Source organism: Elephantulus edwardii, unplaced genomic scaffold (genome assembly GCF_000299155.1).
Source record: "Elephantulus edwardii isolate Elephantulus edwardi_28Jun2011 unplaced genomic scaffold, EleEdw1.0 scaffold00122, whole genome shotgun sequence".
In the NCBI taxonomy this organism is placed as follows: domain Eukaryota; kingdom Metazoa; phylum Chordata; class Mammalia; order Macroscelidea; family Macroscelididae; genus Elephantulus; species Elephantulus edwardii.
The window spans coordinates 468,331-482,087 of NW_006399872.1; the positions used below are offsets into that span (position 1 = coordinate 468,331).

A 13,757-nucleotide genomic window follows, 5' to 3' on the forward strand; every position below is an offset into this window, starting at 1 on the left:
TAGATTAATTTTTTATCATGTCCTCAGCATTTTACTTTGTGGACATAATAAGAACTAAAATTAAATCTATGCCTAAAGGATAGCAGAAGGTCAGAGGAGAGATAATGAATATACATATAAAACAATAAAATAACAGCAGAAACTATTGGATCATTAAAAAGTTAATGAATAGTTCAGACAATAAATGAACTTTCATAAAAGAATGGGGATTTTAAAAGCTATGAAAAGATTCAGTATTGAGATCAGCCATAACTGATTTTTTGATTATTCAACAACTCAACTTTACTATTATTACTAAGGTTGTGCTAGAACATACTTTATATCATTAATTGAGTATTACAATTATATTTTATTAAAATGCAATATAAGGACACCTCATATGGATTTAAGGAGTCCTAGTTACTTAGTGCATAATGTATTTTTGTCTGCTAACCTAAAAGTCAGTAGTTAGAATCTTCCTTTCTCCAAAGGAGAATGATCTCCTCCATTGTGATTAACTGCCTGTGAAAGCCCACCATCGGGTCAGTTACAACCCAACAGTACCCAGAAACACAACAGCAAACCTGCAATAGTACTGGATATTACAGTAGGTTTTACATGTATGGGTCAGGCTGGCACAAACAGTTGGCCCCTGACTGATAATCTAAAGGCTGGCAGTTCAAATCCACCCAAGGTATCACAGAAGAAAGGCCTACTAAACGTGCTGTCAAGTCATAACCAACTCTTACCCATCCAACAGTTTATAAAAGTGAAAATCATATGTGAAAATATTTCTCATCTTTTTCTCATAGAGCTGCTCATGGATTTGAACTGTCAGAAAGCTTTGCTCTAACATTAGTAGCAAAACTTCATATGGTCTATGATATGATAGTTCCCTAACCTCCTAAGAGAATAGCCAGTAAATTCTTAATCAGTAAACACTGATCTGGTGGGTTAGTGGCAAGAAGCTGTGCTGCAATCCCAAAGGCATGTGGTTTGAAGCCACTAGCAAATTTACAGAAGAAGGATGGGCAGTCTCTTCCCTGGTGCTTAATTGTCTCTGAAAATGCTATGGAGGGTCAACTAAGGGTCAGTTCTGACTTCACAGTACATAACAACAACAACAAACACTACAGTAAACACAACTTTATGAGAAGGAATGTGGCATCAGGATTGCAGGAAGACTCATCAACAACCTGCTTTATTCAGATGACATAACATTGTTTCCTGAAACTGAGGAGGATCTGAAGCATTTGCTGCAGAAGGCCACAGACTGCACCCTTTAATATGGATTGAAGCTCAGCATCAGAAAAGAAAGATTCTCACCACTGGGTCAATTGGCAGCATCATGATAGACAAGGAAGAGATTGAAACTGTTAACAGCTTCAGTTTGCTTGGCTCCACAATCAACACTCTTGTTACCATCAGGCAGGAAATTAAAAGATGAATCACATTAGCAAAGTCTCCGGTCAGGGACCTCACCAGAATCCTAGGGAGCAACGATATGATTTTTAAATACTAAGGTGTGCCTTACCCAAATCATAGTCTTCATAATTACTTGTTAAGCATCAGAGAGTCAGACAATGAACAAAGGTGACTGAAGAAAAATCTATGACTTTAAGTTGTGGTGCTGGCGAAGAATATTGAATATATCATGGACAGCCATGAGAACAAACAGATCTGTCCTGAACAGGATGAAACCAAGCTGTTGCTTGGAGATAAGGATTTTGAAGCTCCATCTCACGTACTTTGGACACATGGAAAGGAGGGTCTAGTCCTTGGAGAAGGACATCATGCTTGGAAAGGTGGAGGGACATCACAAGAGAGGAAGATCGCAGATGAGGGATTAATGAAGTAATTAGGGTAATGGGAGTAGGTGTGCCATGGACTGTGAGATTGGCTCAGGATAGAGCAGGATCACTATGAGTCACAATCCAGCACCACCTCAACAATCTGCATTATACAGATGACACAACTTTGCTTGCTGAAACTGAGGATGATCTCATGCACTTACTGCAGAGGGTCAAGGACTGCAGCCTTCAGTATGGACTGAGGCTCAATGTCAAGAAAACAAAGATTCTCCCCACTGGACCAATTGGTAGCATCAGGATGGATGACGAAGAGATTGAGATTGTTCACAGCTTCAGTTTGCTCGGCTCCATGGTCAACACTCTTGGCACCAGCAGCCAGGAAATAAAAAAGCGTATCGCGATGGGAAAATCTGCTGTGAGGGACCTCTCTAAAGTACTCAAGAGCAACGGTGTCTCTTTGGAGATGAAGGTGCGCCTGATACAGGCCATGGTCTTTGCAATCACTTGCTATGCATCAGAGAGCTGGACAATAACTAGGGAGGACAGAAGGAGAATTGATGCCTTTGAGCTATGGTGCTGGAGAAGAGTATTGAATGTACCCTGGACTGTCAAGAAAACAACAAATTCAACCTAGAGAGGGTTAAACCAGGCTACTCCTTGGAGGCAAAGATTCTGGGGCTTTGCCTGACATACTTTGGACATGTTGCAAGGAGAGACAGGTCTTTGGAGAGGGACATCATGCTGGGTAGAGTAGAGGGACAGCGCAGGAGGGGAAGACCCTCTATGAGGTGGATTGGTTCAGTCACTGGGGTAATTGGGATGGTGTGTCAGAGGCAATGCAATTGGCACAGGATTGAGCAGGGTCGCTATGAGTCGCAAATGACTCGACGGCACATAACAACAACAACGTGAGTCACAAGTTACTTGACAGCACATAATAACAACAAAGCACTACAGAGATGCTCACTCACAGGATCAAGATCAAAAGTTGAGTACTGGCCCAGGGAGAAAGCGCAGAAGGCAGGTGGACATAGCATAGAGGAATGAATATAAAGAAGAATCTCAGAGAGGCTGCATTCCTTCATCTTCTGTAACAAGTCCTTCAAGTCCTCCTCAATTTCAGCAAGTAAGGTTGTGTCATCTACATAAGGCAGGTTATTGATGAGTCTCCCTCCACTTCTGCTGCCACATTCCTCTTCATAGAGTCCAGCTTCTCGGATAATTTGCTCAGCATTTAGTTTAAACAGGTATGGAAATAGAATACAACCCTGACACATTCCCTTCCCAATTCCAAACCATGTAGTGCTCCCCTGCTCCATTCACACAACAGGTATAGGTTCCTCATGAGCAGAATCAAGTGCTCTGGGACTCCTTCTCGATGTCAGCCACAATTTGTCATGATTCACACAGTCTTTGTATGTAGTCAATAAAGCACAAATAGTAGTTATAAAAGTAACACCATGTATAAAGTAACATACTCACCAAAGATATGTTTTGATGTTTACTATATATATACCTCCCATGTGATTTACTGTCTCTAAAACCCACTGGAGGGTCAGCTATAGGTTGACGCTAACTTGATGGCATGCAATTAGAGCATGTTGGCACTAACAACGAGTTAGCATCAACACATAGCTGACCCTTTAGTGGGTTTCAGAGACAGTAAATCACATGGGAGGTATATGTATAGTAAACATCAAAACATATCTTTGGTAGGTATGTTACTTTTTAATTGTTATACTTTATAACTGAATGTACAGTCTTTTGATTAAGTACCACACATTATATAAAGCCAGTTTGATCCAAAGGTCTTATTTTACTTACAAAGTAGGCTTTAGTTCTCTTTAGAAAGAGAGAAGATTCTACTACATAAAAAGAAGTAGTCTTTCATAGGATGACTCTCACTCTACACTCTCAGGTTTATGTCAGTTCATGAAGTTTTCTGGAAATGACCTTTACTTTTGAAGTGGATATTTCAGATAAAGCTTTATCTACACAATAGGAAGAGAAGAAGAAAAATACTTTGGTCTACTCTATACACCTTAAAGGTTTCAGTGCAGTTCACTGAAATCATAATGACTTTTGGGGGCTTCTGAACAGTTTACCTTGGTGTACTGAACAAGAACCTCTTTGTGTCACATTACAAATAGTAGGAACATAGTCAGGTTGCAAAAACTTAACTGATCTACTGTTAACATACTTAAAAGAGAAATGAACAAGTAAGCTATAACACACTAGTTTATGTCTTGTTAACTTAAGATAGACGACATCTGTCATATCCCAAAAGCAATTCATCATAATATGGCTCCTTTCAGCATTTGACCAGTAATATGAACATGATCCTCTTAAGGGAAATGGGTGTTTGTAGATGAATCTTCATATTATTTTGATGGATTTGTTAAATTAGGTTTTGTCTTGTAGCTGCTGGGCTATGGAGACTTCTCTCTCAACACAAGCTTCGGTGTACTCCAACACATACACATTTTAAAACTGGAATTTCACAGTAATCCTGTCAGAATTAAAGAGGAAATATGGAATATGATATTGTAAACTCCTTAAACTCATCACAGAATGGATATAAAAGGGTAGATTCTTCATACATACCATTCCTGAAATGTATTGATAATGACAACATTCCAAAATCCAGAGGCATTACTAGATTCATTCAATCCACATATTAGACAAATAATATCTGATTAGTATATTTATAGTAGGCAAATTGTTCATATGCATTATAGAGTGTGAGCTTGAGAAAAACTTTACCATTATTATCCCAGTTTTACAGGTCTAATAACAAAGCAGCCAAATGTTTGAAGAATTAGTAAAAAATTGCTATTGTTAAATAAATTATATCAGTTTTTTAAATTTATTATCTCATTATCTCTGGTGATTTAATGATGTAAGGAATTATATTGCCAATCCAAACACATGGAATTTGCATTCAAAAGCTTCTCTGTGGGAGAAAAATAAGTAATCTCTTCCTTTTGGGTTTAGATCTTTTGAAAACCTACTGGAGGGGCAGCAATGATGATCTGACTTCACTCCACATAAAACAAACAAAAAAACCAAAAAAATTTAGATAGATAGATAGATGATAGAATAGATAGAGATAGAGATAGAGATAGAGATAGAGATAGACACACAGAGAGAGAGATATGGATATATGGATATAAAAACAGGAATGGTATCCATTTCCTAAATAACATGCCTCCAGAAACCCTATGATCTCTGATAAGTGTCAATAGTTGTAGAGGGGCCTTTTGTTCATAGGGGTTGCTGTCATGCTCGACTAGAAGACAATCAACAACAACAATTACACACACACACACACATACACACACAAACATATACAACAACAAAAATATATTCACATATACACACATTTATATACATATATACTACAACAAATATATGTATGTGTGTGTGCATGTGTGTGTGTGTGTGTGTGTGTGTATGTGTGTACTGGAATTGGGCATTGTCCTGCTTTCAAGGCCTCCAAATCTTTCCATGGCCCTACTTCTGTGGGTCCCTAAATGCTCAGACTATTGTGCAAGTAGTTTGACAGACATAGGGTTAGGAGACACAGCTGAATAAAATAGTTGTAGCACCATCTGCTTGATGTAGTACACTGGAGCCTGAAAGACACAAATTTTTCCTGGATTAAAAATATAGGGTTCAAAAAGTAATTGAAGTTGTTATATGCTATTGAGTTGCCTGCAACTCATAGCAACCCCATGTACAATAGTTCTGAACTCTGTTCTATCCTGAGCCAGTCTCAATGTCTCCAACACATCTACCCCTATTACTCCAATTACCATGACAGTCTTTGTCTTCTTGATGTTGAGCTTTAACCCATATTGAAGAGCAGGCAAACTATGACTGCCATATAAAGAGAAGCGACTATTGGTCTTAATTCCAAATGTATGACTAAGTTGTTTAAGAATTAGGAGCCGACTGATTTAAGATGTTTGCTTTGTCACTGAACTTGACACCATAGAACTTATCCATGGTCATTAACTGAAAGGGTAGCAATAAAATAGAAACTTCTAATTTACAGAATTTACCATTAAAGTGTACTATAAAGAATTTTAAAAGAAATAGGATAAAGCATAGCATTCAAAATCCTATCATATTTTAGTGTCTTGATCTTTTAACAGAGGAATGTTAGGATTAGAGTCAAGAAAATTATGCTTTAAAAAAATTGAACTATCAGAATCAGGAAGCCAATATTGACATACATGCATAGAATTAGTGCTTTGGGTGCATGAATGACATTGGAGAACAAAGACTAGATTGAAAACCACCCATGAAACTTTGAACTCTCCATGGAAACATCTCATTGACCCAGATTTCAGCCCCAAGGCCCACTTAGAGAAGGAGACCATAAATAGAGCCTCACCTCACTAGCACACTGTCAGCACACTGTCTGTCATCCATATTTCCTTTTAAGGAAGGAGGTCCATATATATAAATATATATTTATATATATATTCATTATATATATTCATTTTGAATATATATACTTTTTATTTTTTTATTTTTATTTTATATTTTTATTTATATATATTCATTAGCTATGTTCTAAATGGACACATTTGTTTGGATTAGAAACTCACACTCTTGGTCAGAACCAAGAAGAACTTGGCTAAAATACTGGAGATTAAAATACACACATTTAAATAAACAGATCATTCTCTGAATTTGATAATCACAAGGTATTATGTGAATGTAAAAATGACTTAAAAGAAAAGTTATTAACAGAATGGTGGAAGAACCCAAATTAAATTTACTCATCATTAGTATGAATCTTTAATATTTGCATAGTTGGAGTGGATGCATAATTGTTAGTTTAGGAAAATAGAAAGAGTTCCATGTGGTGAAAAGAAAAAGGAAACAAAACAAAAATCTAGCCTTTGAGCTAATATACTTGACTTCATTGCTACAATTTGTGGCTTATTCCTAACTTGAGTAAGGTACATCATTTTTCTAACCACAATTTCCTTGCTAATAACATTTTAACATTGTAGTAAGAACCAAAATCGTATAGCTTGTATTAAAATTAATGATTTTGCAGTATGAATTTTGTGGTGGAATATGTCTTCTATAACTCCTACCCATCACCTCTGCAAAGGAACAGAAAATGAGACATGGGGACACAGGCCAAGAGCATCTTTCTGAAAGGGCTGGAGGGAGTGAGAATAACAAACCTCTTCAATGCCCCAGAACAGAAAGCAGATGTAGAGCCTGTAGGCCAGCCCGTGATGCCTCTAGAGCTATACTAGCACCAAGAGATTCATTTATTCATTTTTGACTCACAAACATTGCTCTCAGTAAACCAAGAGTGAGGTTTATTAGAGAAATAGCTTGGGAAATTCTTTGCCTGGGAGAGGCAAAGAATATCTCTCTATACAACTCCAGGTCTAGTCCAGCAGTCCCAAGTGAGATTAACAGTAAAGCACACTTCTCTTTCCATGATCCAGCAATCATTTCAATACCTTTAACTGTGTCTTTATCTCAGGGACCCTGTGCTTATGCCTTACCATAGTTTCTCCACAGTAATGCTACAGTCTCTCCACCATCATCACTAGGATCTTTCCATCAGGATTTTGGCCTCACCAGGTTCTCATTTTCACCAAGGTCTCACTCTCACCAGGGTCTTGCTCTCAAAGGTTCTTGCTTCAGTTCTCTCAGTCTTGCTCCTCAGTGTGGGGAACACTCACTCTCTTATCTTATTCTCACAGCTGTTAATGGTAGAAAGATCATGTATGTGCAGTTAAAGCAGCTGGAGACCAGTGGGAGCAAAGGAAATGTATTTAAAAAACTCAAATTTTGACTAACACCACAACCTCATACTCACTTCTGCTGAGTAGGAACTGGTTATAACTGAGTCTCTAGTATATTTATGAGGCTATACGCTATGAGTCATATGACTCAACAGCACTTAACAACAACCAAGAAAAAAGCAAACCTGAAAATATGTATTTCAGGTATATTAATAATTTGTTTTATTATGATTAGTAGCAGACCAGTTACAAGTGTGGAGTCAATAGTGTCCCAAATGTTTAATTTGTTGTATAATGCCAAGATTTCTGATATCAACAGTTCAGTTCCCTCACTCATCTATGTCCCTTGGGTTCAGGGGTTCACTGGGAGACTCAGACCTATCAAGGGAATGATTCACAGGACTATAGGTATGCAGGCTGGTTTGTAGAGACTGATAAGCATTGTAGATTATCACTTAGTGTAGCTGAAATCAAGCATGTTCCTTTCTCTGAAGAATCTTTTGTTCTAGCAAGAATATTTAGCATCTACATCCATAATCAAATTCCAGTCAAGGACAAGTCACCAGGTTCAAACAATCAATACTAGCTCATAGCATGAAACATCTTCATCTGCTTGGGTACTAGTCAACTCACCTCCAGCTATCAGTGGCTAAGTCCAAATGGGCAATAGTTGAGAACACAAACTTCTTCCTATATTCAAATCCAACTGGTCTTTTGTTCTTAGCCCTCACAAGGAGCCAAAGAAACTAGATGGAGCTTTTTTGACTCCCTGCTCCTCAAGCCAGCAACTATTTTAGGCTAATCCATTCATCCATCCATATTGTACATGCTAGATCAACAGTGCTGATGGAACACACTCAAGCTCAGCCTATCTCTTCGTTGTTATATATTTCCAAACATAAATTACTTCAATAAAAAGCCCAAGGTGACTCTACAGATTCATTAAAATGCATATCTATTCAGAGTACTCCATGGGTCTAATCTTCCCCCAGGCTAAGACTCAGGCGCTTAAAATCTACTGCTTCCAACATTCATTTCTCCAGTACAAATCTTCTCCATTTTGTACATCTATTCAGCATTAGCTGAAGGAGGGCTTGTATTTATTCTTCCTCTAAATACAATGTATCTCTTCATTATAACATCCAATATTTCTTTTTACAATATAGACAGGCTGAACTTTGGTATGTTCTATCAGCACTGTTGATCTAGCATGTACAGAGATAGGTCAGTTCCGACTTTGTGATAAACAACAACAAATCATATGGGAGATTGTCCTTCTTTTCCCCACATAGTAGTTGGTGTACTTGAACTGTCTGCCTTATATATGAAAAATGGAGAACTGTCCAATAGGGTTTCTAATATTGACCACTAAGCCACTAGGGCTGCTCTCAAGTTGATTCCACCTCACAGCAACTTCATACACTGAGATAGAAACATTGGCCTGTCCTGTATCATTCTCACAACCTCTGCCATGTTCAAGATCATTGTGCTAAAGTTACCGTGTCTATCCATCTTGCTCTAAGTCTTCCTTTCTTTTATTGATCAGGAATAAAGAGGATTAAGAAAGAACTCATGACTGAGTTGTGATGTTGGTGAAAGAGTATTTAATATATGATGGATCCCCAAGGAACAAACAAATCTGTCTTAGAAGATGTGCAATCATGGTGTCCTTAAAGGACAGGTGCTGAAACTTCATCACATGCACTCTGGGTAAGTTGTGAGAAGACAATAGTCATTAGAAAAAGACATTATGCTAGAAAAAGCAGAAGATGAGTGAAAGGGCAATCTCTGCCATAATCATGTCTCTTGTTGCAGTCACTGTACTACATTGTTTTATATTGGTTCTCCCCCTATTAGGTACCTCTTTAAATTTTAAACATCCTTTTGCAATATGCCTTAATATTTGATTTCCAAGAGTTTCAGAGTTGTGTTTCATTATAATGTGAGGACTAAAAATGAAGGAAATAATAATCCAAGAATACCTATCACATATTTTCTATTATATTTTGAGAAATCAATGTATTCACGGAAGAAAATAAAGTTACTAGTGAAATAGAAAAGAACACTAGTTTCAAATCATTAAATTTAAAGTGATTTAAAATCAATTTATAAGATATGCAATAATATTAACAAATGAATAAAACAATATTTATCATAATGGATTTGTATTTTTTTAAATTTTATGAATTATATGCTCTGGAGAACATAATTTTATTAAATCTAATGGTATTCAAGCATGTTTATATTGCAAGTTTATTTAAGACAATGATAGGCATAGTCCAATAATGATTAATTTTTGTAAAACTTAATGCATGGGAATGATTGCATGCAACACAATGTAAATAAGACTAGTGTGAAACACAGTGTATATGAACTGGGTAAGCAAACCAATATAAAATAAAAAATAAAAACAACAAACAATACAACAAAATCCAGCACAGATCTGCTGGCAGAGTAATTTCTAAAATAAATACCTCATTGCTAAAAAGCAAATGAACAAAAAGAGAATTATCAAAGCTAATTATGCAATTGCAAAAATATGATAATTGGTATTCAATTTCATGGATGCTAAATAATCATTGATTATGAAATATACATTCTTCCTGAACTAATAAATGTTTTAAATTATAAATTGATATTTTGTTTCTAATGAAATTAGTATTTATCTTTTAATATAATAATTTTAATAATGTCAGAGCATGAATGATTACGATTTCTTAATTATCACTTTTCACATATATTTGGAAGCAGGAGTGTCATCCCCTTCCTAAACAGCAGTTTGCCTCTGTAAATCACAAAATGAGATCCTAATAGTGTTTTTATCTAATGTTATAAGGAGAATAAACAAAGATAAGGAAGGTGAAGTCCTTACTCTAAACATAGTTAATTCCCAGTAAATGGCAGCCATTATCATTATTGCTAATTTGAACTCATACTAAAAATGTAGAATGTAATCAAACTTTTGCTTTAAAATACAATTGTCACAGTTCCGTGAGAAGAAGAAAAAGAACAGCAGCAATAGCAAAAGAAGTTTTAAAAGTATACTGATATTAATAAATTAATTCAAAAACTGGCATCATTAATTCACTGAATTTTGGGAAGCTGAACTTTCATGTGGAATCAGGATTGGAGGAAGACTTGTTAACAACCTGCATTATAAAGATGACAAAACATTGCTTGCTAAAACTGAGGAGATCATGAGGCATATGCTGCAGAAGTTCAAAGACTGTAGTATTCAATTTGGATTGAAGCTCAGCATCAAGAAAGCAAACATTCTCACCACTGGGCCAACTGGCAATTTCACTATAAAAAGAGAAGAAATTAAGACTGTTAACTACTTCAGCTTGCTTGGTTCCACAGTGAATACTCTTGGCACCATCAGTCATGAAATAAAAAGATGAATTACATTAGGAAAGTCTGCTGTCCAGGACCTCTCTAGAGTATTAATGAGCAATGACGTCAGTCTGGAAACTAAGGTGTGCTTGATACAGGCCATGGTTTTCACAATTATTTGCTATATGTCAGAAAGCTGAACAATGCCTAAAGACTATAGAAGAAGAGTCAATGTCTTTGAACTGTGGTTCTGGAGAAGAGTGTTGAACATACTGTAGACTGCCAGGAGAACAAACAGGTCAGTCCTAGAGAGAGTGAAAGCAAGCTGTTCTCTGGAGGCAAGAATTCTGAAGCTGTGTCTCACATAGTTTGGGTATGTGGCCTTGAAAAAGAATATCATGATGGGAAATGTGGAGGATACAGCATAGGAAAGGAAGAGCCAGGGTTAGATGGATTGACTCAGTGACTGGAGAAGTGGGTTTGATCTGTTGGCGATGATGAGATTGGCTCAGGATAGACCAGGGTTCAGAGCTGTTCTACTTAGTGTTGCTATGAGTAGTTGGCGACCCAACATCACGTAACAAAACACAAAGTTTAATTCATAATAGTATAGAAAATAATTAAGAATTAATTTATAATAACTAATTTATATGGACTATACAGTAATTGTTATAGTTTTAAATATTGTCCAATTATGCGAGAAATTTCATTGCAAAAGGGTTTTCTTAATTTTCTTGATCAATTGTTTGAAACTTCATAAGTGATTTTCAAATTTGCAAAAAAAAAGGTGGTGGTGGTTGTTTTGGTGGTGGTTGTTATGTGCCATAGAGTCACTTGAAATTTATAGTGACACTATCTACAATAGCCTTAAACCCTGTTTTATCTTGTTCCAAACTTATTGTCTCTGATACACCTACTCCCATTACCCAGTCACTGAATCAATCTCTTTCATCTGGGGTCTTCCTCGCTTGTGCTGTCCCTTTACCCTTACAAGCATGATGTCCTCTCTAAGGACAGGTCCCTTCTTGTAACATGCCCAAAGTATGTCAGATGAAGCTTCAGAATCCTTGGCTCCAAGAAGATAATTTTCACCCTCTCTAGGATGAACCTTTTTGCTTTTCTAGCAGTCTTTGGTGTACTCTTGTCCAGCACCACAGCTCAAAGGCATCAATTCTCCTTCTATCATCCCTACTCATTGTCTAGCTCTCTGATGCATAGCAAGTAATTGCAAAGACTATGGCCCATATCAGGCACACCTTAGTCTCCAGAATGAAATCATTGCTCTTCAGTACTTTGGAGAAGTCTCTGACAGCAGATTTTACCAATGTAATTATCTTTTAATTTTCTGACAGCTGATACCACGGATGTTGATTGTACAACCAAGAAAACTGAAGCTGCCAATAATCTCAATCTCTTCACCATCTTTCACGATGCTGCCAACAAGATTACCTTCACTCTAATACTGAAAGTAGTCCAGGAGATCAGGAGATGTATTACACTGGGAAATCTGCAGTGAGGGATATCTCCAAATCACTGAGGAGCAATGATGTCAGTTTGAGGACTAAGGTACACCTGATTCACACCATTTTCTTTCCAATCACTTGCGATACACTTCTGAGACTGAGGCAATGAATGAGGATGGCAAAAGAAGAAATGATGCCTTTGAGTTGTAGTGTTGGAGAAAAGTACTGAGTATCCCATGGAAGGCCAATAGGACAAACATATATGTTTAAGAGAAAGTGCAGGCAGAGTGCTCCCTGGAGGCAAAGGTGATAGAGTTCTATCTCCCAGACTTTAAGCATATTGCTAGAAGAAGGTAGTCCTTGGACAGGGATATCAGGCCTGAAAAGGTGTAAGGATGGCAAAGAATTGATGATTTTCAACAAGATGGACTGATACATAGAATTCAGAAATAGGCTCAAATATGTTAGAGATTTTGAGGATTGCTAAGATAGGATAGTGTTAAAATTTGTTCTTCAAGGGAGCTCTGGTGGCCTAGTGGCAAGAAGCTGTATTGCAATCCCAGAGGTACATGGTTCAAATCCACCAGATGCTCTGCTGGAGAAGGAGGGATAATTTCCCTCCTGTACCAGTCAGATCTGATTTGACAGTACACGCACAATAAACAAATTTTAAAAAAATTGTTCTTCATAGATGTTTTGTTGTTGTGATGTGCCACCAAGTACAACTCATAGAAACCCTATGAACATTCTCAATGTTATCTAACAATCACAATAACAATACTGAAAATGGTCATCATCAAAATTAACTCAAATCTCTGACAACGCCAAAGAATGTTTTGTGCTATTTAGTGTTCCTGCAAGCTTTTCATTATCTAAGTTGTGTTGGTCTTCTTGTCTGTAGACTTCTGATTCCTGTGGACAAATTATCAGATGCTATTCAAAATAGCAGCCAAAAGAGATAAAATTGAAGCAATAAGAAATCATTTAAAACATGGTAAACATATGTTCTGAAAAATCTGTCTTTAATTCAATAACTAAATTTAAAATCAACATGGTAATATTTAAATCTTTGGTGTTGTAATACATACTGTATGCAACATTTCTAAGGTTGTTACTGTCAACATATATTGTTGTTTCCTAATTTGTTGTTGTTGTTGTTATGTGCCATCGAGTAGCCTGCGACTCATAGCGACCCTATGTACAACAGCCCTAAACTCTGCTCTGTCCTGTGCCAATTGCACTGTCTCTGACACTCCCAACCCAATTATTCCAGTCACTGAATCAATCCACTTCAGAGAGGGCCTCCCTCTCCTGCGCCTTCCCTCCACCCTCCCAAGCATGATGTCCCTCTCTAAGGATCGGTCTCTCCTCACAACATGTCCAAAGTA

General features: G+C 37.0%; 1 protein-coding gene across 1 annotated transcript in view; it reads right to left on the reverse strand.

Moving 5' to 3' along the window:
* Nucleotides 1–5,726: 5,726 nt before the first annotated feature.
* Nucleotides 5,727–13,757, reverse strand: part of STPG2 (sperm-tail PG-rich repeat containing 2) — a 555,694-nt gene continuing 547,663 nt past the window's right edge. The window contains exon 9 of the mRNA XM_006893099.1: nt 5,727–5,807. Coding sequence (XP_006893161.1) covers nt 5,727–5,807 — 81 coding nt within the window. The remainder of the gene's footprint in view (nt 5,808–13,757) is intronic.